Raw genomic sequence first — 26873 nt, forward strand, 5'->3', positions numbered from 1 at the left:
GTGAAATGAGAGATGAAAATAAAATTCAGATAAATTCTTTCATTGTTTTATTTTCCCTCTACATCCTGATCCACCAGAATCTGGCATTGTCTTATCAAATCCAAACTGTGACTTTTCATGTGCTTGTTCAATGTAACTTTGTGAATATAAGCGCTTTTACAAACTGGACACACAAACGTCCTCTCCCCAGTATGTCCACGCATATGCAGCATCATCCTTGATTTAGTCCCGAACCTTTTACAGCACACATCGCATTTGAATTTGTCTGTGTGGCATTTCGTCATATGCTCCGTCAGAAACCGACGAGCTCTAAAATTGGCTTTGCAAATGTGGCATTGAAAGGTCTGGCTTATTCCATGAGCTTCCCTCAAATGCACCATCTTGCTATAATGTTCTCTGAAGCATTCAGAACAGTGCGGGCACTTCTTTGGTTTAGCTCTTTCTCTGCCTTTGTGGACGATCTGCGTATGGTACTCTAGTTGGCTCTTCTTGAAAAACGTCTTGTCACAATGCTTGCAATTAAACCTGTTCGTAAGATGAACCTCCCTATGCTTCATGAGGTGGTGCTGGTTGATGAATCCGACGCCGCAAGTTTCACAGACGACTTTCCCAACGTGACTATTCATATGGGTGTTGAGAAGTACAAATTCATGGAATCCTATTCCACACACATGGCATGTGTACATTCCGTCTTTAATTTCCAAATTGAACTCTGTAATCCCATTGCTGGCAGCCTGGAATTCCTTTCCGTGGACATTTTCTAAATGCTCTCTTACTGTTTGGAGATTGGTGAAGTTTGACATGCACAAACGGCATTTGAGATTCGAAATATCGACTAGGACACACCGCTTGCCCCTGGGCAGGTATTTTTCAAGGAGAGAGTGTTCGTCTATGGCTTCGTGGGTAGTTGTGTGAAGAAGAAGTGAACCGATCTCAGAGTGGTGCTCCAAGCAGAAGAAGCATTTGAAATACGAGCCCATGAATACGAAGGGCCTCACGGTGGTCCAACATATGAGGGCAGCCGCGTTTCTCCTTTCGAGCGATGTTAGTTGCCAGATACTCGCTGCCTTTCCATTTTCTGCGAAAGAAGAAATTTGGATTTTCAGTAAAAGCAGCTTCATCTTACACAGCTTCTGACTATGAAGTTTTTTTTTTTTTTTTTGTCTTCGGCACTTTTTCGATTTTGGTTAAAGTACCTAATAATGTGCTCACAGTTTTTATTGAACTTCGAAAGTTCTGAGCTCCAAGGGCGTTTAGTTGCAGTCTGCTAATGGATACAGTCTGCTACCAAACGTGAAAAGAGAGAGAGATCCAACAATACGTACCGCTTACAAGCTATGTTTTGTTGATCCCCTTGAGTTGATGGACTATTGGGTCAAAGCCCACTGTGGTATAGACGGTAACGAAGCTGCCGACAAAGCTGACTATGAAGTTATGACGTCACAATGTCACTCGGAGTGCGGTGATCAAAGGAATTGTTTTCCCATCGTCATCGTAATCGTGGTCTTTTGAGGAAAATCAAGGTTTTCTCAATGTAATACATATCACTTTATAATTTCAACATAAAAAGGTAAGAAATCAATGAAAAACAAATGTTATAAAGAATATAATACTGGCATGTTTTATTCATACAATTAAATTAAATACACACAAAGAGATCCATTTACGAGCAAATAATGCCCCTTATCATTATAATCAATTTTACAATTTTGCTGTTAATTCGAGCCTATAAAGAAGACAACGACGCATTTTCACTGATAATGCTACAGATTCAGAAATAAAAATGTTATTGCGTTTTTTCTCTAATAACTATTTTGAACACAGCATGGATTTGGATCTATAGACTACTTTAACTACATAAGGAGTCACGTTGCTAAACATTGGCGTTTACTGTAAAATTAAAATAGCATCGTGGGTGCCATTCTCTCACGTGTCTGTTAAACTCGTTCCTATTAGGGAACCCATTGCCACATTCTGCGCATGTAAACTTCGTGTAATCTTCTCCTTGGACCTGCACATGTGATCTCATATGGAGTTTCAGACTCTTCTGATGTCTATACGCCTTTTGACATAACGCACAGACGAAATTTCTCTCTTCTGTGTGCGAAACCATATGCTTCTTCAAAGAAGTGACGCAGCTGAAACTCTTTTTGCATATCTCGCACTGAGTTTTTTGTGTGTGATACTTGTTAGTGTGCATTGTCAAGGTTCTACGGCTGGGAAATATGGACTTGCAGACTTCGCACTCGAAGGTAAAAGTGATTCCGTGGGCGTCTTTCAAGTGCTTCAACTTTCTGAAGTGTTCTGAAAACTTTTCGGGACATCGGGTACATCTTAACATTCGCATTTTCGTAGCTCCTTCGTGCGTTTTCTCTATGTGATATTTGAGATTGGAATTCGTAGTGTAAACCTTGTTGCAACGATCACAAGGATACCCTCCAGGTAGGTGGATCTCTTTGTGTTGAACCAAGCGCTGGTACGTCATGAAACCAGCGCCGCACGTTTCACACACGACATTGCTAAAATGGACGTTCATATGCCGATTCAAAAGAATAAACGTTTGGAATATCTTGCTGCATAGATGGCACGAAAATTGTCCGTTTTTCAACGTCAGGTTGTAAGCTACAATCCCGTTGCCGGCCTCAGTAAATTTCTTTTCGTGTTCAGAAGTCAAATGTTTTCGAACCTCGTCCAAATCTTTTAGTTCTTGCTCGCAGATTCTGCAATTAAGGTCTGCTATGTCTACTTTGACTGTGCGTTTCCCTTTCGGCAGCAAATCCTTTAATATCGTACTACTGTCTGGAGTCTCATGTTTCTTACTGTGCTGGAGGACGCTATGTACTTCTGCGAACTGTTCTTGGCAAAAGAAACATTTGAAATAGTATCTGCAGTACACGAAAGGTTTGGCTGTACTGTTCTCTAGAATAATGGCAGCATTCTGTCGCTCAGATAAAGTCATTTCCCACATGCTGGTGAGCACTGCTGGTCTCCGTTTACCTCCTTCCTTCTGTGGTCCTGGGGAGATAAAATTTTTGTTTAGTTAATGCTCCCTTATTTTTCTTCCTTGTTAAGGAGAAGCCGCCATCCTGATTTTCCTTTCACATGCAAGCATCTAGTTTAAGAAACTTAAGAGCAAGTTAGAAGACGTTAATAAAACAGCCTCTGTCTTAATGGTATCAGAAAATGATTTTCAACTTTAAAAAAAGTTGAAGTAAATTCAGTAAGCTCTTGTGCTCTAGAATCAGCAACTTTTCAAAACGGCAACTAAGAGTACATAAAGATTAGTTTTGGGAAGGGAAATTATCTTTGGCAGTAGCATTATAAAAATACAGGAATATGACTATCCCAAAATGACAAAATATTCCTATTTTTACGCATTCGTAAGTTCACTTCCGAAATTCTTCACAATCGTCTTGAACTGCCACTGAGGGTGCCACTGCTTCATGTGTTTATTATAATCATTGCGGTTATGGAATCCGTTCCCACATTCTGAGCACGTGAACTTCCAGACTGGGCCATGTACCCGCATGTGTTGCCTTAAAGTTCTTTCGTGCATGTATGCTTTTTGGCAAACGTTGCAGTAGAAGTTTCTTTCACCAGTATGCCCTCTCATATGCATCTTGAGTAAAGATTTTGTCCCGAAACACTTCCCGCACATTTTGCATTGTATTTTTTGCGTGTGAAGCTTCGTCGTATGCTCTGTTAGAGCTCTTCGCGTTGGAAGCACTGCCTTGCAGACTGGGCACTCAAAACTGAAAGTGATCCCGTGCGCTTCTTTCAAATGCGTCATCTTCCTATAGTGTTCCGCGAATCTCTCCAAACAGTGAGGGCATTTCAACGGTTTTATCTTTTTGGCATTCGAATTTTCATGTTTCTTGAACACATGATAACGCAGCTTCAGTTTCGTCGGGAACACTTCTTGGCAGCTGTCGCATTTGTGAACTCCGTTTTGGTGCACTATTCTATGGTTGATCAAGCGCTGGTGAGACATAAATCCTAAGCCACAGGTTTCGCAGACCACGCTGAAGTGGACATTCATGTGTCTGTTCAGTAAGAAGAAGGAATTGAAGGTTTTGGAACATTTATGACAAGATAGCAAGCCGTTATTTGTGCTCAAGTCGTAAGCCATCAGCCCGTTGCCAGCTGAATTAAACTCTTTTTTATGAGCTGCAATTAGATGTTTTCTTATATCATCCAAATCGGAATACTTTTGCTCGCAAAGTCTGCATTTCAGCGCTGATATGTCTACTTTGATGACGCGCTTGCCTTTCCTCAAATATTGCTTCAACAGCGAACACCTTTCTGGAGTAACATGGAAGGCAGTGTGTTGCATGAGAGAATGTATCTCTGGGAAGACTTCGTTGCAAAAGAAACATTTGAAATTGGCCTGCTGGTAAAAAAAAGGCTTGACCGTGGTACATTCGAGAAAGGTGGCGGCGTTTTGCCTCTCTGATACGGTCATTTGCCATATGCTGGTGCGCGGCCCTGGTTGGTGTCCTGCAGGCTCTCCTGGGAAAACAAAATATTCGTTTATTGTTTCGTCTCCACGCAGAAACTGTGCAAATTGTGCCAAACTTTCAACCTACTGCGTGCGTGCGATTCACTGCAAACTTAATCGGATAGTTTTAAGAAAGAGTTCAGTTTAATGAAAAATACAAAACAGTTCCAGATTTTTTATTAAGAATTAATTTACAAACTAGTTTTACAAACGTCGACGTTTTTACATTAATCTTGATTAATTAGTTAATGTATCAGTTCAGTTAAAACTTTATTCTACATTCTATAACACTCCGTGGACTCCATTCATATGCGCGCCAAGGGACGCTTGATCAGCACAAACTTGACCACAAACCGAGCATGTTTGACTCAGTTCATGCACTCTAAAGTGTTCTCGTAAATTCTTTCTTCTCGCATAGGCTTTCCCACATACATTACATTTGAAGTTCTTTTCTCCTGTATGAATAACCATGTGTCTTGAGAGGCAGTACTTTGAAAAGAACCTAGAATGACATATAGGACATTCCTGATTCCGCTCTTGGAGGTGAACAGATCTTATGTGGATCAGAAGATGGTATTTCAGGTCGTATTCTCGCCCACACGTTTCACATCTATACAGTCCGTTGGTTTGGTTGTGGACTATTCTTAAATGCTTAGTCCTTTGGTAGTTGGAGTTGAATCTTTCAGGGCATATAGGGCACCGTCTGGGTAGCTGCTTGAGATGAACTCCTCTCATATGCAGTGTCCTCTTAGCTGAGTTGCTGAACACCTTGTCACATTTCTCGCATGGGTAGTTCCCGGAGACATGCGTCTGTTGATGACGTTTTAAAAGATTCAAAGATATAAACACAGACCCACAAACTTCACAATTATAATTATTGAAATGTTTGCTCATGTGGATGATAAGGAGCCTCAGCTTCAAGAAGTTTTCTCCACAGACTTGACACTCAAATGTACTTCCGCCTAATCGAAAAGGGATCAAATTGTCTGTCAGTTCTAAGTCAATATTTTTGCCGTGATCTTTTAAATGGACTTTCAGAGCTTCGAAATTAGGAAGATGCTCAAGGCATATCCTGCATTGTAAATCTGATATATCAATCTTTAGATTTTTATCTCTCAACCGGTTATTTAGTTCTTTTTGTAAATCTTTGATGTTATGCTCTCTAGTCGTGTGTTCTTTCAGTAAACTTGGATCCAGAAATTGTTTAGCACATACAAAGCATTTATATTTGTTACCGGAATGCACAAAAGGATAGACGTAGGAGTTTTCGAAGATAACCAAAGCATTTTGCTTCCACGCTTGGAATTCTACTGCGTTTGCCTTTCTTGAAGGTCGAACGTAGGAGCCTTGGATAGTTTTCACGTTATACGTCACTTGGCTAAGCGGTTCTGCCACTCTGTTCCATTCATCAAGACATATCGGGTCTTTCAAAAATAGTACGCTGGTAACATTATTGTTAGGGTTCGACAATTTCAAGGGTTTACGAACTTTAGTATCTTCAGTATATTGATGGGGTATCTTATTGTTTTTTTGTGGTGCATCTTCGTATTCCCACTTCAGGTTGTCAAGGCATATCGGGGTTCTGAGGATATTGAGTGTGATGTTGTTGCCTTCATCGTCTTTGATGGTAACCGTGGAAGGACTTGCTTGGATGATCCCTAGAAGAAAAATAAAATTCCTATCATATAAACGTCCATTTATTTCTAACACGTAGGAGGCAGTACAGTATAAGTAAAAGTAAAACAAGTAGAAAAAAAAAAATGAACAACGTACCGACGAAATATTTATTTAAATAAGTTTCTTTTTCATAGTAAGTAGCTCTACAGCTGTTAGAGTGATCAAATTAAATAAAATTCCAAGTTTACATTAAAATATTTATTATTCGTTCATAAAATTAAATTACATACTGTCTATTGGTGAAACTTATTTGTTTGAAACCATAGGACACATTGTTTATTTGATTAAAATAAGTCATTATTGAATACAGTGTAGTGCTTTCAATACAGTTTTCCTGTTTTAGAAATAAAATTAATATAAATGATCATAAATACCAATTATTATTATTAGTAGCTGCTATCTACCACAATGTCAGATTTATGAAAAAATAATTTGTATCTTATTATGATAAACTATTGTAAGACGAGATTCATAAAGGTGATTCTCGATAAAGTTCAGTAAGTATATTACAAAATAGAAAACTACAGTTAAAACAGAGTCAATATCCCCATAAAATTCATCCGATTCCATGTGACCTAAGATGGTCCTTCAAGTTCTTTCTCCTAAGGAAGGCCATACCGCACATCTCACATTTGTAATTTTTCTCCCCCGTGTGAATAACCATGTGGCGTTTCAAAGTCTCTTTGTTGCAGAATCTCTGGTGACAGACGTCACATTGCTGGTTCCTCTCCTGCAAATGCACTGATCGAGTGTGACAAATCAGATGGTACTTCAAATTGAACGCTCTGCCACAGATCTCGCATTTGTGGACACGTGTGGATTGATTGTGAACGTCTTGGAGATGGATCGTCCTTTTATAGTTCGAGTTGAACCTCTCTGGGCACATTGGACATCTACGAGGGTACTGTTTCATATGCACCCCTCGGATATGAAGAGTTTTTTTGTACGCTGTGCTGAAAACTTTGTTGCAGCGATCGCAAGGGAAGTTACCGCTTTCGTGCACTTTCAAATGGGTCTTCAAGAGTCGGAGCGTCATGAATCCTGAACCGCACACTTCGCAACTGTAGTTGTTGAAGTGTATGCTCATGTGAATGACTAATATGCGGACTTTGATGAAGTTTTGCTCACATATCACGCACTTGTAACCACCCTCTGCAGATTCCAGTTTAAATGGAATGATATTGTCTTTTAAATCAGGGTCAATTGGTTTTTGGTGCGCTTGCTTTAGGTGCACTTTCAACTCTGTCAGGCCATTGGGTTTGGCGGAGCAAATCTTGCATGCGATGTCGCTTACGTCTACTTTTAGGATATTCTCGCGTCTGTTGTTGACCAACCTTTTCAGCGGAGCAAATGTGTGCGCTTCATTCATGTGGTTCTTTAGCAACGCTGTTTCTAAGAAAGATTGTGAGCAGATGAAGCATTTGAACTTGTTGTTGCCATAAATGAACGGGTAGACAGTTGAGAATTCGAATATTGTTAAAGCGTTTTGTCTGACGTCTGGGTTTCTTGACTTTGTAGGGGCACTTTCTCTGAATTTGGGCAGGATGTGTTCTCTGGGAGGCGTTGACGATCTGCCACCTAAAGATACGGGTGACGGACTGCGCGATGGGGTGAATGCTTTGGATATACTTGTGGAAACTTTCACGCTTGGTATTCGTTGCCGTAATTTAAGTTTGCTGAAGTCCGTTATTGTCCCCAGAGGCCTACACAAGCTGCGGTCGTACGCGACTTGAAAGAGAGGCACGATGCGTTTCTGCTTCGTCGTTATAAGTGTCTGGTCGGTTCCTAGAAAAGAAATAAATTGAACTGTACTTTGGAGCTACAACGGCTGCATGCAGTTTAGTTCTGGCACATTAAATACAAAAAACCTTGCCCCTGTTTTCATTGGTTTAAGAGACTTAATTATTAGGTGTGTATCAAAGATTTTAATAGACGTTATGGAAGTTATGTAGGTAATAGTAAAAGTACCTGTATATTACTTTAATTTTGACATAATACTAAATCATAGAAGACCATTATCAAGTTGGAGCAGCGTTGTAAAGGACATCGGTCATTTTTAGCGCCGGCCCCAACGTTGGAGGATGGTGAATCTTGGCATGGTGCTTCAAACTGCAGTTTTGAACGAACGATCGTCCACAAGTAGTACAGACGAATCTCCTATCGTTATCATGAATCCTCATGTGTTCTCTCAAAGTATATTTTCTAGCATATGCCTTTTTGCAAACGTTGCACTGATACTTCCTCTCCCCTCCGTGTCTTATCATGTGTTCCTTTAATTCCGATTTGGAGTAAAACTTCCACTCGCACACATCACAAGCATGTCTCTTAACTTTTAAATGAACTGTCCTTATATGGACCCCTAATTTCCCACTCAGCGTAAACACTTTAGGGCACATGGTACATTTAAATTCCTTTAATTTCAACCCATGTACGTTCGATATGTGTTTATTCCTTTGAAAGTAATTACGAAACGTCTCTGGACAGTGTGGACATCTATGCCTTTTTACTTGCATATGGACTGTAGCGTGGTGTTCATTTTTGGCATTCGTAGACCTGAAGACTTTGTCACAACTCTCACAAGGGAAAGAACCACTTTCATGTGAGAACGCGTGAGTTCTCAACCTTTCTGGGGTAATGAAACCAGAACCACATTGTTCGCATATAAAATTCTGGAAATGCACGTTCATGTGTTGGTTAAGAGACTTGAACTCGGCGTATCTATCACAACATATGGCACATTCAAAGTTTTCCCTTGTCAATTTAAATGGCAGAAACCCATCACTGGATTTCGGATCGATGTTCTTCTCGTGTTTAATTAGAAGATGCTTTTTAACTTCAACAAAATCGTTAATGTTTTCATCGCAGAGTTTACAGTTCGCGTTTGTAATATCTACTTTTATGAGCTCGTATTTTTTGAGTTTGGATATGGCTTCTTTAATATGGGTGGGCTTTAGAGAAGTGTGTTCCATAGAGCTATGTTCCCTCAATTTGGCTGGGTCAGAGAACTGTTGCTCGCAGTAGAAACAAAGATACAAATTCTTGGTCCATCGGAAAGGGCATATCTTTGTGAGCTCCAGCAGTATTGTTGCTTGCTTTTTTCTAGCTTTCAGCTCGTCATTTATGTCCTTCGCTTGATTGAGTGCGTACTTTGACGATATCGCAGTTTCGTTCACTTCGGAACTTATCTTCATAGGGAGGGACGGAGCTTCACCTAAAATAAGAAAATAAGCGTGCATGAGCATCTTTCGTCATTTAGTTGGCATGCATCAAATACACGTTAAGTATAAAGGTAGATTAATAAATATAAACGTTTGTGAGTTATTTTATCGTGAAACTGCTCATCCACGTTCATTTTCTAAGATCCTTTGCGAGAAAAACCAGTTCGTTAAATAGGTACCTAAGTTGTTTTTCAACAAATATAAATAATAGTGACGTAGGTAAAAAACTGACATCAGGGTCATCAGGTAAGAAATAGCATCAGCTAAAAATTTAGTAGTAAATGAGACAAGAATGAAATAAAACATGTTATAATTCGAAATATTATTTACTATAGAAGTTAGCAAAGACATACAAGTTGAATAATTAACTATGTAATTAACTTTTAACATAATCCACCTAGTAAAAATACTATTGCACCTCATAACTTCAAATTTAAAGGATCATTTTTGTAACTAGTCCTACTATTTATAAAGTTCAACGTTGTATCATAGAAAATTCCTTGTGGTGCGTTTTCAAATGACCTTTCAAACTGCAATTTTGTATGAACGCTTTATCACAGTGCTGACAAGCAAACCGACGATCATTATTGTGTATCCTCATATGCTCAGTAAGAGTCTTCTTTCTGGAAAACGCCTTTTTACAAACTTGGCATTTGAAGTTCTTTTCGCCTGTATGACAAATCATATGCCGAGTCAGTGATTCCTTACTGAAAGACGAGTACTCACAAACATCGCAAGTAAATATTTGCGTTTTAATATGATTCCGGCGCTCGTGCGCTCGCAAGTAGGAACTGCTGAAAAACACTCTCGGGCAGTACCCACATTTGTAGTCCCTCATCTTCATCCCATGCACAGCCAGAGAATGCTTCTGTTTCTGATAGTAGTCCATGAATGTCTCTTCGCAGTACATGCACTTGTTCCTTTTTGTCTTCAAGTGTACCGTTTGAATATGCAGCTGTTTTGACGTGATCTTGCTAAATACTTTCCCGCACTCTTCACACGGGTATGATCCTATTTGGTGTGAAACAACATGCGCCCTCAAACGTGACTCCGAGGAAAATCCAGCTCCGCACTGATCGCAAATGAACTTCATGAAATGCTCGTTTATATGCCTATTCAGAAGCCTGTAATTCTCCAATTTCTTCTCGCAAATCACACAGATAAACTCATCTTGCGTTATTCTATAAGGCAATACCCCATCGTTGTTCAAATCAATGGGTTTCTTATGTTTCCCAATCAGATGGTGTTTCAGATCTTCAAAATTGAACAGCTCGTTGCTGCAAAGCTTGCAGTTGTAATCTAATACATTGATTTTGATCGATAGGCATTTGCTTGACCTTCCTGTTGCCTTTCTTATGTCATCTTCTGTCATCTGTTTGTGTTCTAGTTCAACGTGTCGTCCCAATTCTGGCATGTTAACAAACAGGCTGGGGCAGTAAAAGCACATGAAGCCCCTGTGGAATTTAAAGGGGCACACGTTGGTGCTGTGGATGAGCGTGATGGCACTCTCCCTACTGATTCTCTTCTGTTCTACATCTCGAGTTAACGTCTGGTCGTCGTATCCGGAACCCATAATTCTGATGGGAAGGACTTTGACAACATTATGTACGCCTGTTGCGCTTGCATCACCTATAATAAGAAAAAGACGTTGTTTTTAAACAGATAGTGTTGGGTGGAAGAAGCTCCGTAGCAGGCTATGTATGTATGTAATGTACCTAAGTATGAGTATGTTTTAGTTAGATTCAAAGAATAAATTCAGCAATAAAGATTACGAGTAGGTATTCTACTTTTAACACAACGCAGAATGATTCGGTAAGTACGTACTTACTTACTCCTCAGTCGAAGATACCTATAAAGAAATAGTTGTAGATGCTATAGTGAAATAGGTATTTATTGCAGCATGATTATGAGAAAAAATAATACTATATTATACTGCAGATTTATTTATTAGAAAATATTCCAGTATCTACATATGGGAAAGTAGTACGAGTTGATCCCCTGGGGTAAGATGATCTTTCGCGATTGTGCTGAAACCACTAACGTCATTTAGTTTCTTTCACTGGTAAAACATAGCTCTGGACACATCCCCGCCTCAGTCAAATCGTAATGGTGACGTGGGCGATACATCGAATTTGACGAGAAAAAAGAAAAATTGTGTACTTCTGATCTAAAATAGGCATGACTTTGAGCTTATGTTACTTTTATTCAAACAATGTTAAATGTAATTACTGTTGTCGTTAGGCTTTCTATTATGTTTAATTTTAATATTTTGGCCATAAAAACGTAGCCGCATACTTGTAGATTTATTTTAGCAAATATTAAACAAAAAGTGGGACTTGGGTCAAGATGATCCCTTCCTATATGTACGAGATGATCCCTGGGAATTAAAACCAAAAAGTCAATGGAGTAGGTAAAGGGAAGTGAAATAAAAGAAAGAGAACTTCATATAACTCACCTGAGTCTGAAGGAGATGATACTGAGTGGCTGTACTGAACAGAAAAGTTTTCAAGCGATACCAAGGGTGAAGGATGGATAAAATGTTATGCATGTGGAAAATGGGGCCATAAAGCATGTGCTGGGGTAGAGGGTGATGAAGCAGGTGAATTTATTCGTGATATATTCAACACAGCTCCAGCCAAAAAGCATTTCACTTATTTAAACGCTTTTTAGCAGGTACTAAGAAAGAATCAGTTATTTTCGTCGTTAATTCGTAAATGTTTCTCTTTTCTAACTTTTTAACGATTTGTTCGCATAATTAGGTACTCCAAAAGGAATATAACCAGAAAAGAATAGATCATAGAACAGAATCATAAGGATCATCTTACCCCTACCTGGGGGATCATCTTGCCCACAGGGGTGTACAAGATGATCACTTTGTAAGGTTTTGCAAAAAATGAAATATTTTAATGAAACCTCAATTAATTTCTGGTTTTGAATATAAGGAAAGTTGGATAGATAAATATACTAGTAGTAATCGTCTTTATTTTTGGTTTACCTTGAAAAATATGTATTTTACAGCGATTCCCGCTTAAGGGGATCATCTCGTACTACTTTCCCCTAATAGCTTATAACTTTATAAATCATAACCATAACTTACAATTAATACAACAAAGTAACCAATAACAGAGAGAAAAGTTCTTATGTCAGTAATCTACAAAAAAATTGTAAGTTTATAATCAGATTGGCATTTAGTGGAATGCCCCCTTTCTTTTATTGAATGCCATATTTAATTTTGTCTTAAAAACCAGCGCATTTATCTGTATAACTTGAGCAATTAATTTACAGTTTTCTGCGATAACGTTACAACTTAGTCTTCTTATTCCTGTATTTCGTCGGCTGATTGCAAGAAGTCATTAACTAGCAGAAACATGATTTCGAGAAATAGCTTAATGAAGTTTGGAGAGAAAAAAGCCATTTAAAAAAAATATATAATAGGTAGCGCCGCAATGAAAATGCCGATACATAAAAATAAGTCTTAGTAAAAAAATTTAGTTACTGGCATTTCAAAATAACGTACACAGTATTTTAAAAAAATCAAAATATGAAGTTAATGTCTTTTGACTGACGGCCAACTATAACAAACCAAGAAGTAATTACTTTTTACTTTATCGGATTACCGTGATACATGTTAAATCAAGTTAAATTACGTTTAAAATAATATAATAAACAATCATAATAACGAAATATGTATTATGACCTGTCATCTTCTGGGTCACATTCTAAACAAAAAAATCAGAAACAGTGCAGTGTAAATGACATAGAAAAGACAACACACGAGATGTTTTCTTCATGAAAATTTTCGCAACTACAGATGATATAATTTTGTAAATCTGTAGCTACGAATTCTTACATAACCGATGCTAATTGCTAGATAATAATTAACTTTAAAAAAAAATAAAACCGACTTCAAATGCGTGAACACAAAAAAAAATTAAAAATATTGCGTATAAAAAAGTTCATCCCCAATTTTCCACCCTTGGGGGTGAAATATTTTCTTCAAATTCGCATGAAACCACCCTTTTGATAATACCTATTCAACAAAAAAATAATCGTTCAAATTGATTTATAATCGGCGGAGATATTGCGTATAAAAAAGTTCATCCCCAATTTTCCACCCTTGGGGGTTGTTTTTTCTATTATTAAATTTAAATGGGACCACCCTTGAGGTATTACCTATACGCCGAAAAAAGATTTGTTCAAATCGGTTCATAATTGGCGGAGTTATCGCGTAACAAACATAGGAAAAAAAAAAACATACGGGTCGAATTGAGAACCTCCTCCTTTTTTGAAGTCGGTTGAAAATAGGGTATACACGAGCACAAAATAATCCTCCCACCGTGTAGAAAATTTTCATGAAGAAAACATCTCGTGTGTTGTCGCAAAATTTTCGCAACTACAGATATAATTTTGTAAATCAGTAGCTACGAATTCTTACATAACCGATGCTAATTGCTAGATAAAAATACGGTATACACGAGCACAAAATAATCCTCCCTCAGACACTACCGTGTAGAAAATGTTCATGAAGAAAACATCTCATGTGTTGTCTTTTCTATGTCATCCACACTGCACTGTCTCTGTTGGCAAGATTAAGAAGAGGTGCAGCAAACGCAGTTAAGGAACGGCTGGGATGAACAAGGATAGGCGCATTATAAATCTTTATTAAGTTCTGGCAGTTAGTCAAAACAGTGTGTGTATCGACTATGTTACGACACAAAATCATTAATGGACAATAATTACTTTAATGCTATAAAAATTGACGAAACTGTATTTATCAAGTTTTACAAAAATAAATCTTCCAAAGTACGGCAGATATCCATTTACTGATTCTTGCATAATATAGTATAAGTCGCGGCCAATATCGCCATGCTAGTATGGACACTTAATGACTTTTTGTAGTTAATGACTTCTTGCAATCAGCCGACGATTTGACTATCACCATTCTGGTGTTCCTTATGGTGCGTCTTCAAATGCCCTTTCAAACTACACTTCTGGACGAACGCTCTCCCACAGTACTGGCAGGCGTATCGCCGATCGTTATTGTGTATTCTCATGTGCTCTTTCAAAGTCCTGGCTCGCGCGTACGATTTCTTACAAACTTGACATTGGAACTTCTTCTCGTCCGAATGACAGACCATGTGGCGGGTCAGCGTGTTCTTATGATGGGTTTTATAGTCACAGACTTCGCACGAGAACGTCTCTGCTCTGATATGGCAAAGACGCTCGTGGGAACGTAAGTTAGAGCCTCTGACAAACACTTTAGGGCAGAAACCACACTTGTACTCTCTCATCTTGATGCCGTGGACAGCGAGCGCGTGCTTCTCTTTCTGGTAATAGTCCCTGAAGGTTTCGTCGCAGTACTTGCATTTATTCCTCTTCACCTTTAAGTGTACCATTTCAATGTGAAGTTGTTTAGACACCATTTTGCTGAAATGTTTGCCGCACTCCTCACAGGGATATGAGCCCTTTTCGTGCGAGGCAACGTGAGCTCTCAAGCGCGAGTCAGAAGCGAATCCAGCTCCGCATATATCGCAGATGACTCTGGTGTAGTGCTCGTCCATATGTTTGTTTAGATGCCTGTAAATCTCCAGCTTCTTTCCGCACAATATGCATATGAATTCATCGTCCATAACTCGAAAAGGCAAGACTCCATCGTTAGTGAGGTCGATCGGTAGTTTATGTTTTCCAAGCAGGTGGTGCTTTAGGTCTTCGAAATTGAAAATTTCATCGTTGCAAAGCTTGCAGCCATAGTCTATTATATTGATTTTTAATAGCTGACGTTTGCTTATCCTAGCGGTTGCTTTAAAAATGTAGTCTTTAGTTATGTTTTTGTGCTCAAGTTCGACGTGTTGTCCCAATTCTGGCAGTTTCATAAACTGGCGAGGGCAGTAAAGGCATATGAAAAATCTGTTGAATTTAAAGGGACAGACGTTGGTATTGTATATTAGGGCGATGGCGCTCTCCCTACTGATTATATTCTGTTCTATATCGCGTAACTTAGCGTCGTTGTCCCTGACAATTCCAACACCCTTGGCTTTGATGGCAGAGACCTTAGCAACTTTATGTACGCCCGTTGAGGTTGTATTACCTATAAAGAAAAATCTTGTTATAAACAAAAATTGTGTTGAAACAGAATCATTACTAATTTCATAAGCTTGTATTATGGCTTGTATAGATGAACTGTCCCACCAAACTCATTGGCAGAGGGGCGCCACCATCGTTCAACTACCGTACCCGTAGTTTCCAACACGGCAAAAATCGGAACCAGCGATCCGGTATTGACGGTGGCGCCCCGCTGTCACGGGTAGGACAGTTCAGTTTAAATGGGTCTTTAGGACGGTTAATATTGTCTACGGACAATATTGATGAGCTGATTTACGCATTGGATTTACGTGGATAAAAAAAGTATATCTGTATTTCAACAGTTTTAAGATAACAAATAAAATAACATTATGGCTCTATACCCTTTAATGGAGAGTAACGACATTAATATACAATATGTCAAAATAATAGTTATAGCCTGACCAGGAACATAAAAACCCTCGCCTCTAATGGTACTAATTTCTTATAATGGCAACAGTAACTGAAAACTTCATTGACATGTCACCTTGCATGTCAGTCTATTGTTGTCAGTGTAAACAAACTTTATTTTAAATGTGTGCAATTGATTTTGTGAATTAAATTGCTAAAATATTTTTATAGTCATGAAAGAAAAGTGGTTCACGATGTGTTAATGTATTTGTCGAAGAGAAATACTAAGGGTTCGGACAATATTTTAATTGAATAATGTTTCCGACAAAGTTTGTCAAATTGACTGACATGTTTATCGTATAGTACAGTCCACTATGAAAATTAGCTGTAGTCTGTTTCAACTACCTATTTTAAAGTTTTTTGTCACTTTCTAAGTTTTGAATTTTATGGAATTGGGAAAGAAGTACCGAGTTTGAAGCGTTCATGAGCAGACATTGCAGTTGAATATTCAAGTTCTGAATTTGATTATTGATGAATAATAAAATAAATTCTACTAGCTCGATTGACGGTTTCATTTAATTTATTTAAATCAGGTTACTTATAATAATATTTTTTCGTTAATTTATGAAAATATCAAATTAGCACGTAATCCTGAATCCTGATACATAAAGTTAGCCTATTAATTTAACACAGGTACGTACGACTGTACTCAGTGTTGCACTATCAAATGCAATTGACGCGCCTCTATGCCAGGGTTTTTATGTTCCTGGTCAGGCTATAAGTACTTAAAAGAACAGTAACAGTGGATAACATAATTCTCATAACTTCATACGAAATACACAAGTTTACTCGTATAAAAGAATAGATACTAAATTATGAATTTTGGGTTCTTCAGTGTAACAGTTCAGTGGAAGACAACATAATTTATTGAATAGGTTCAACAAAATATTGCATTAACAATTAAAACGATATACGCTCAATGGACAATATTATTGCCTGTCTCGAAGCGCTGGTAGGGCCCAAAAGATAAGGAGACATGTAAAGTGACCCTTAGGGGCCTTTTTTTTACCGTATTTGACGTTCATAAGTGCCGCCAGTGGTCAAAATTGAATAAAATATTTTTGATTTCATTTGCAGTTTCATCTAATTAGGAGTTCTACGTAACATCGTCCATGGAGACTATAATTTACAAAGTATCAGCAAATTACAGTGTGAATGCTTTGCGATAAATTATACTTGATCTAGCTGTAGATTATCCTCCTTCATCTGATCTCGATGATGTGTTTTTAAGTGGCCTTTCAAACTGCACTTTTGCACGAACGCTCTCCCACAATACTGGCAGGCGAACCGCCTGATATTGTAGTGTATCTTCATGTGTTCTTTCCAAGTTCCTAGGCGAGCGTAGGACTTTTCACAGACCTCACATTTGTACTTCTTCTCGTCAGAATGACAGATCATGTGGCGTCTTAACGTCCCTTTATCATGAGACTGGTATTCACACAGCTCGCACGCGAACACTTGAGCTTTTATGTGATTGTAGCGCTCGTGACATCGAAGGCTACCGCTTCTCGAGAAGATTTTGGGGCAAAGGGAACATTTGAAAATTCTCATCTTGATCCCGTGCGCATCTAGCAAGTGCTGTTGCTTTTGATAATAGTTTTTAAAGAGCTCTTCACAGTACATGCACTTATTTTTCTTAGCGTTCAAATGCACCGTCTGAATGTGCACCTGTTTAGTGGTAATTTTACCGAACACTTTGCCACACTCCTCGCATGGATAAGCTCCAACTTTATGCGATTCCACGTGTCTTCGCAAACGCGCTTCAGAAGCAAATCCAGCTCCACACTGATCACAAATAAACTTCGTGTAATGCTTGTTTATATGCCTATTCAGCAGCTCAAACTGCTCGAATTTCGTCTCGCAAAGCACACAGATATACTCATTCTCCGTGATTTTGTAAGGCAGAACCCCATCGTTGTTGAGGTCGATTGGTTTTTGATGTTTCCCTATCAGATGGCTTTTGAGATCTTCAAAGTTCGATATTTCATCATTACATAGCTTGCAACTATAGTCTAATACATTAATTTTAATCGGCTGGCATTTTTCCTTCTTTACCAGTGCCTTTCTTATGAAGTTCTCTGATAAGTTCTGATGTTGTATATCGAGATGTTGGCGTAGTTCTTGCATGTTCACGAATTGTGTGGGGCAGTAGAGACAAATGAAACACCTGAAGAATTTGAAAGGGCAGACATTCGTATAGGAGATGAGCGTAATGGCGCTATCCCTACTGACTCTCTTCTGTTCTATGTCTCGCAACAACACAGCGTTGCTTGGAGCTCCCACAATGACCGGTTGTATATTACCATCTGACCCATCTGAATTACATACGTCCGTGGCGGTTGCGTCACCTATAAAGAAAAAGACCTTGTTTTTAAACAGATAGTGTTGCGAAACATCAGCATCGTAAACCAATAGGAAAATAAGATTATTCTGTCTGTCTGTAAGGACCTATAAGTGGTTATTAATTGTAAAATAACTTACTGAAATTATTAAACCCTGGTATTCCTAATACTATAATTCACAATGATTATACGACTTTCTGTAACGATAACGAATTAACTTGTGATATAATTATTCGGATACGAAAGTTTAGATGATAAGATGCACAAAGCAAAAGTAATGTAAGGTACCTATTTAAACCTGTGTATTGTAGTCAGTTGATAGCTAAATACGCAAGTAAGGGCGATGTTACACTTCCATACATTTTACAATCGTTTTTCCACGTCCACTTAACTATGGAAACTTTGTTTCGCCTTCATCCAGTAGAGTCACAGATTACCTACTTACTAATAATTTACTTAAGTTGAGCCAACGAAACCTTTTCAAGTTACAGAATTTGTTTGGGTTCTGTTTGGGAAGAAAGTTTAGCCGGCCCCACACTTTGGTCCCAACTTCCAACACCAACGAACTAGAAAATAAAATACACTTGCGAGCAAAAGTATGGAATCACTAACCAATTTGTTAGTAACAAAAAAAGTAGTAGGTACCATTTTAAAGATTAAACTTTTAACTTTAAATTGTTACCAAATTCATTTAAATCACACCAGTATTTAAAAGGATATCCCGGCTGATGTGAAAAAGTAAGGAAAAAGGCATGTATCAACTGTTTGATACGTCGCGAGTTGCGGCCTATTTACCCCCCATAAAAGCAAGTGTTTTCGGATTTTTGCTTTCACACGTTGATCCATACACATCTCCGCTTCTTTTGACACTTTATCTGAGATTCTACACCTTCAGAAGCAGCATAAATCGTTGCACTATTGCAAGGAGGGCTCAGCCAGCGGGCTGTCGCACGTCAGCTCCACATAAGCCAGTCCTGGGTTTCGAAAGTGTTAAGACGCTTTCGGGATACCGGTGGCTTTATCCCGAGACCAAGTTCTGAACATTGCCGGTGCACATAGCAGAGGGAAAACCGTTTTTTCATGTCAACTTCTCTACGAAATCGTCATTTGACTGGTATCAACGTCCAGCAAGAGCTCAGAAATGTTCGTAGGATAGCTGTTAGCAAGTGGACAGTTCGTCTAAGATATAAACGATAGAATTTGACTCCAAAAAGGGCTGCCACAGGCTTGAAACTGACGGCAGGTCACCGATAAGCACGCTTTCAATTTGCTCCTACACATCTCGATGGGAAGTCGAGCAAGCCACCCCCATAAGCCAATGTTTTAGCGAACCAGCACTGCACAAATCGCTCCCCAGGCCGTCTATAGACCCGACCTCTTCGACTGCTGCGCTGCAAAAACAGTCTGCATGCATCGGAGAACAAAACTCGCCTCCATTACTCGCCTTCCGAGTGCGAGCTAATTGAAAGCGTGCTTGTCGGTGACCTGCCGTCAGTTTCCAGCCTGTGGCAGGCCTATTTGGAGTCAAATTTTATTGCTCATATCTTAGACGAACTGTCCACTCGCTAACAGCTAACCTACGAACATTTCTGAGCTCTTGCTGGACGTCGATACCAGTCAAATGACGATTTCATAGAGAGGTTGACATGAAAAAACGGTCATCCCTCTGCGATGTGCACCGGTGCTGTTGAGAACTTGGTCTCGGGATAAAGCCACCAGTCTCCCAAAAGCGTCTTAAAACTTTCGAAACCCAGGACTGGCTTATGTGGAGCTGACGTGCGACAGCCCGCTGGCTGAGCCCTTCTTGCAATAGTGCAACGATTTGTGCTGCATCTGTAGGTGTAGAATCCCAGGTAAAGTGTCAAAAGAAGCCGAGATGTGTATGGATCAACGTGTGAACGCAAAAATCCGAAAACACGTGCTTTTATAGGGGGTAAATAGGCCGCAACTCGCGACGTATCAAACAGTTGGTACATGTCTTTTTTCTTACTTCTTCACATCAGCCGGGATATCTTTTTAAATACCGGTGTGATTTAAATGAATTTGGTATCAATTTAAAGTTAAAAGTTTAATCTTTAAAATGGTGCTACTTTTTTTGTTACTAACAAATTCGTTAGTACACAAGATCGCGTGGAAACAACTTCATGTAAGTGATTCCATACTTTTGCTCGCGAGTGTAGTATTGGCACCAACGTTGGGACATTGACTCTGACTTGACAGGACTGGTATAATAGCCGACCTTAACCGAATATAACCGACCTTAGCCGACCAACGTTGGTACGAGAGTTGGCAGCAACGTGGCGCTCGTGTTAGAGAATTTGGAGAGCCTCAATACCTGCAGGGCTATTCCGAATAGCTATTTAGGTAGTTTCAGGTCTATTTGTCACTGTCGCTCTTGCTGACGTCTCGGTTTGCGTGACAGAGATAGGCTAAACTTCTGATAACGTTTTTCGGAGTAACCCGCTGTTCCTTTCAATATCTGTTATAGATTGTTTTATTTCGCAGGCTTGAAAACAATTCAAGTGAGAGGGCGGTAGAGATAACAGGCAGAAAAAATCAGAGCATATTTCGAACATAAGTATTTTATTGCAGGAAAGTACTTATGGCTAAAATAATAATGACAACAATCTTATTATACAACCCGATTGAGTTAACTGCGCACCTGGCGGCCGTGACGTCACATCGACGCTCTGGTACGGACAGGGGAAAACGCGGGGAGATGGGCGGGTGAGTGCGAGCAGAGTAAATACAAATGAGTAGGTCATCTTCATAGAAACGCACCGAGCGCGGTTTGTATGTGAGCGCGCGCCAATACGTATGCGGCGCGCACGCACACACTGACAAAATTCGGCGCAACTCCCCGCTAATTTTTTGACAGTGTGTGCGTGCGCGCCGCATACGTAATCGTATTGGCGCGCTCACATACAAACCGCGCTCGGGCGTTTCTATGAAGATGACCTACTCATTTGTATTTACTCTGGTGCGAGGGAGTCGCATTTCAGCGAGGTAAGCAGTTAACTCGACCGGGTTGAATACTAATATTATTAAATATTGATACAAATTTTAAAATTTATTTACTTTAAATGCAAGTGATCTTACAGATAAAAAATATAAATGGAGTAGTCTGCAACATTTTTAGGAATATAATGCAGATTACTGCAGTACATAATTAAGTATCTAAATTACTCATGAACAATGCAATAAAACAATCAGATACCGAAAAAAATAGACTAGGTATAACTGTGAAAAGGTTATTCATTCATAGCTAGACACAGTCAACAATATAATATAGAGAAGTTTGGACTCAGAATTGGAAGAAGTACGAAATATCAAGTATCTAGGAACGCAAGCTTGGAAAATAATATCCTACGCGCATGTCTGTGATTCTTGGATTTTCTTTTAAATTAAAAATGGCCATCAAATATTACTCAATTTTGATTTCATTTCGATGGTGTGTCCTCATATGACTTTTCAAGCTGCAATTCTGCACAAATGCACTGCTGCAGTATTGACAGACGAATCTCCTGTCGTTGTTATGGATACGCATGTGTTCAGCCAAAGTTTTTTTGCGGCCATACTTCTTTTTGCACACCTGGCATTCGAAATTTCTCTCGCCACTGTGACAGACCATGTGATCTCTGAGTACAGCGGAATTGGAACAAGTCTTCTGGCATATTTTACACTCGTACTTTCTAGTTTTTAAATGATGCACTTTTTCGTGAACTCTCAACTGTCCACTGAACATATAGACTTTATCAGGGCACATCGAGCACCGGAACTCTGGGACTTTGACTCCGTGCACTCTAACCATGTGTCTTATTCTCTGGGCATACTCCTTGAACAGTTCTTTACAGTGAGGACACCTGTGCTTGTACACCTTCATGTGGATCCTCATGACGTGATCCTTTTTCGCAGCAATTCTTCGGAAGACTTTGTCACACATCTCGCATTTATATGACCCAGTATCGTGGCTTTGAGTGTGAGCCTTCAACCGCTCGTCCGTTGCAAAGCCAACACCACATTGCTCGCAGACGAAGTTCGGAAAATGTACGTTTATATGCTGGTTTAGCAGTCGGTAATTATGAAAACTTTGTGGGCACATGGCGCAATTGAACCCGTCTGAATTCATCCGAAAAGGAAAAACACCATCGTTATCTGCGTTCAGTTTCATTTTGTGCTCTGAACCAATATGTTCTTTGAGACTGTTGAAGTCTTCAGCAATATGATTGCAGAGTTTGCATACGAAATTGGTATAATTCACTTTAACTTTCTGGTATTTCCCAAGCTTGATGAGCGCTTTGATTATTTGTATCTCTGTAACTTGGTGTTCAGCGGAGTTGTGTGTTTCTAAATCGGCAAAGTCCGAGTATTTCTTGTCGCAGTAAAAGCACAAGAAAATGTTGTTCCACCATTTAAAGGGCAAAGCGTTGGTGCTGCTTATGAGAGACATGATTCCCTCCCTACCTATTTTCTTCTGTTGGTTGAGTTCGAAGTCGATCAATTTCTTTGTTTTGTTACTGGCGTTTATATCGTTTACTTTACGGATGGTCGTTGTGTTGTCATCACCTAGAAACGAGAAAACAATAGCGGTCACAATTTGGCCAAGAATTTATGGATTCGTTGTATTTTCTTATTTCTCTAAAAATTACAGACATAAGGACGAAGCACACTTATCAAACCAGAAACGCCTCGTAACCGTATCAACTCGAGGCGGTCAGTATTATTTGTATACTGCAATGCACACGTCTTGTCCGCACCATAACGTAAACGCTTACTACGTAAATGCGATACCCTTTCCGGGTTGATAAGTGTGCACTATACAGGTAAATAAGCACTAATATAATGGAAATTAGAGAAATCTGATTGAGGATTTGTTTTTGTTAGATGCTAAAATAAATTTCAATAGTTACGAAATCCACTCTCCACATCGAGTAAGGTTCTACAGAAAAATACAGCGGTAGGTACTCATCATTATCGCTCATCAAATAGGTGTCTTATTAAATTCAATATTCACCAGTCGACGTTGTCCCAAACTGATGGCGAAGCAAGCTATCTTCAGAATTAATAAAGAATTCAAATGGTTGATGGCAAAATTTGTGATAACCGATAATCATTAGTTAATCATCGTCCGACTCGACTAACACTTCGTTTCGATGCTGTGTCTTTATATGATTCGTCATGCCACATTTGTACACAAATGATTTACTACAAAATTTACAGACAAATCTCCTGTCGTTATTATGGATCCGCATATGTGTTTTCAGCACTTTTTTGCGACTAAACTTCTTATGGCACACTTGACACTCAAACTGTTTCTCCTCAGAATGGCAGACCAAGTGCTCCTTAAGCGCCTGGTTTGTAGTGAATTTTCTTTCACATGTTTTACATTCGTGTGTGGTAACGCTGGCAATATTAGTATGAGCTCTTTTCATGTGACATTTCAATCGCCCACTAACCAGGTACACTTTAGGACACAAATCGCACTTATATTCGGGCACTTTCGCGCCGTGCACGTGAACCATGTGCGTTATCTTCATATTGTAGTGCCTAAACGTTTCATCGCAGTGGGGGCATTTGTTCTTTTTTATCTTCTTGTGGATTCTCTGAACATGATCTCTTAACGCCGCGATTTTGTTGACAACTTTGTCACACAATTCGCATTTATATTTTCCCTCCACATGCGTGGGCGCATGTTGCCTCAAGCGCAATGCCGATGTAAACCCAACGCCACAATTGTGGCAGACAAAGTTGCGAAAATGGGTGTTCATATGCTGATTTAATAATTTATAGCCGGCGAAACTTTCTGGGCAGATCACACATTTAAAATCCTCTGAATTGATATGATATGGAATAACCCATTCGTTGGTCTGGTTGAATTTGATATCATGTTTTGAATTGAGATGTTCTCTCAATGTTTTGTAATCGGCTGCTGCGTATGCGCAGAGCTTACACGTAAAGCATCTGAAGTTCACATTGACAGATTCGGCCGCGGGAAGTCTCATCAAGAAGTCCATTGTAGTTTCACTGCCAGTAACACTGTGTTCGGTAGCGTTATGTTGCTCTAATTTTAAAAATTCCTTGAATAATTTCTCGCAGTAAAAACAGGAGAAATGGTGTTTCCGGATCCTGAAGGGTAGAGAGTCGGAGCTGCTTATAAGAGCCAGAGCTCTATTTCTGATTTCTTTTTTGTATTTGAAGGTTTCGTAGGATTTCTGGCCATCACCTAGAAAGTAGAAAACATCAGTCATCACAATTGGGTAGGTATTTGCCACCACTCCCCAATAATGCTAAAGCACAACTTTTTTAAAAAGGTACTTCATTCTGGTCTTAAAAGTTTAATTAATATTAAATTACCTGCAAAACAATATTTTTGGTTGCATTGTAAATTACAATTTGTAATTGAAAAAAGTAGTTTAATGGTGTTGACAAAATGGTGACGTCACTGGCTAGTATTGAAAAACAAAGTCTATGGGAGAGTCCCGTTTTGACAGTTTTAAAAAGTACGTCAATTGATTGGTGGTGGCAAATACCCTATTGGTCCGTTGAGGATTCGGGCATCATACTTATAATGAAGGTCTCTCAACATGAGTGAAGCACGGCCAAGAAATATTTATGCCTGTGGGCTGAGTGTGAGCGCGTTTAAAAAATTTATGAAAATATTAGTTTTTGAACGTTTCCTGCTAGGAGCGCTGTACCTACAATCCGTCATACATTTAATGTCATTTTTTGACACGCTCACTACTGAGTGCGTTTGATGAAAACTCACACTAGGCCCTCTGTTCTCATACATAATACACTACGCGGACTATAGCAGTATAATACAAGACGATTCATCGTGCTACAAAGGGAATGAGACACAGTAAAAAAATACTAATTCAAGTTGTAAAATTATGTAAAAGGAACAGTGCAAATTGCTGAACAAAACCAAAATTTAGTTTTAGAGGAGCCTTTATTGTTAACAAGATAAGTACAGGTAGGTAATACATAATTTTATAACTAAAAGGCATTTTTCCCCATTTGAAGAGTCAGATCCTAAAACATAGCAAGGAAACTATCAATCAATCAAATAATCAATAATATTATGTAGTAATTGAAAATACAATGTCTAATATTATAGTACATTCTAAGCTTTCGAACCGAAATCTGGTTTAAATCATGTAATGTGGTAAGTATTGGCGGGTAACGTAACATCATTCATCAACGAATTCCTCTTTTACTTCATTACGGTGGCGCGCTTTTATGTGACTTTTCATGCTGCATTTTTGTAAGAACGCCATGCCGCAGTATTGGCAGGTAAATCTTCTGTCATCGTTATGTATCCGCATATGCTCCACCAATATTTTTTTGCGACTGTATCTCTTTTTACACACCTGGCACTCGAAATTTCTCTCACCCGTGTGACAGACAGAGTGTTCTTTAAGCGTATGGGGAGCAGAAAATTCCTTCTGGCATATATCACACTGGTACTTCTTTGTTTGGAAGTGACTTTTCTTCATGTGACAATTCAACTTCGTGCTCACCAAATAAACTTTGGGGCACAACTTGCATCTGTACTCGGGCACTTTGACGCCGTGCACATTCACCATGTGCATTATCTTGGAACAGTAATCCAAAAAGGTCTCGTCGCAGTGGTGGCATTTGTTCTTCCTGACCTTCATGTGGATCCTCTCAACATGTGCCTTCAATGAGGCCACGGTTCTGAGGACTTTGTCGCATATCTCGCATTTAAATGATCCCTTTTCATGGTTTAGGACATGCGACTTTAAACGTAAAGCCGTAGCAAAGCCAGCGCCGCATTCCTCGCAGATGAAGTTCCGGAAATGGATGTTAATGTGCTGATTTAATAACTTGAAATGTTGGAAATTCTCATCGCAGAACACACATATGAATCCTTCAGAATTAATATGATAGGGGAATATCCCGTCGTTGCTCACATTCAATTTTATATCGTGGAAAGACCTGAGATGGTCTTTTAGCTCTTCATAATTTTCGGCGACGTGCGTGCAGAGTTTACATTCAAAATTCCTGAAATTAATTTTGATGTCCTGTGTTTTTGCGAGCCTTACTATAGAATAGGCTAATTGCTTCTCAGTAACCTGGTGTTCGGTCAAATTGTGGTGTTCTAGTTTGTAAAAGTCCGGGTATAGATTGTCGCAGAAAAAGCACAGAAAATGGCTTTTGTGGACTTTGAACGGTAAAGCGTTTGCGCTGCTTATAAGCGCCTGAGCTTCGTCTCTAAGTTCTTTTAAGGAATTGTTGCTTTCGAAGCCTGTGCTGTCATCATCACCTAGAAATGAGAAAATAAATGCTGTCACTATTTGACCATTACAGATTAAGGTACGGTAAACATCAACAGGGTAACATGAGAGGTAATCTTCGACACAATAAATGAATATTGTAAAATTATTTATTATATTTTTGCTCCAAACACTCACCTCCGTAATAAACTCTAAAATCTATACTTCAATAAAATGTGCCAACATGAATCGCAGTAAAATTCAAATTAAACTTATTTTCTCGGAAATCTTAAATCGTTCAATTCTTTCATTTCATGAGCTAACCTAACTACATAAAAACATACAATCGAACACATAACTTCCTCCTTTT

At 39.0% G+C, this 26873-nt stretch overlaps 2 protein-coding genes across 12 annotated transcripts in view; both read right to left on the minus strand.

The window, feature by feature from the left end:
• LOC135086110 (gastrula zinc finger protein XlCGF57.1-like) overlaps window positions 1-26873 on the minus strand; it is a 63999-nt gene that overhangs the window by 1488 nt on the left and 35638 nt on the right. The window contains exon 5 of one of the 11 annotated variants that reach the window (XM_063980907.1): window positions 35-1078. The exons of 1 other annotated variant lie outside the window; for it this stretch is intronic. In XM_063980907.1, coding sequence (XP_063836977.1) covers window positions 48-1078 — 1031 coding nt within the window. In that variant the 3' untranslated portion in view covers window positions 35-47. Of the gene's footprint in view, window positions 1-34; window positions 1079-1689; window positions 3016-3329; window positions 4510-4721; window positions 6157-6530; window positions 7961-9792; window positions 11023-13798; window positions 15482-16730; window positions 18273-23383; window positions 24490-25213; window positions 26554-26873 lie in introns of those variants that run through there. 9 more of the 11 variants (XM_063980894.1, XM_063980895.1, XM_063980885.1 and 6 more) reach the window with 9 other exon arrangements.
• LOC135086120 (zinc finger protein 77-like) lies at window positions 21186-23380 on the minus strand. The gene is made up of 2 exons (XM_063980924.1): window positions 23281-23380; window positions 21186-22832 (listed from the first exon to the last, which is right to left on the minus strand). The coding sequence occupies exons 1-2, from the start codon at window positions 23378-23380 to the stop codon at window positions 21691-21693; spliced, it is 1242 nt and encodes a 413-aa protein (XP_063836994.1). The 3' UTR covers window positions 21186-21690.

Source organism: Ostrinia nubilalis, chromosome 30 (assembly GCF_963855985.1).
Source record: "Ostrinia nubilalis chromosome 30, ilOstNubi1.1, whole genome shotgun sequence".
Lineage (NCBI taxonomy): Eukaryota > Metazoa > Arthropoda > Insecta > Lepidoptera > Crambidae > Ostrinia > Ostrinia nubilalis.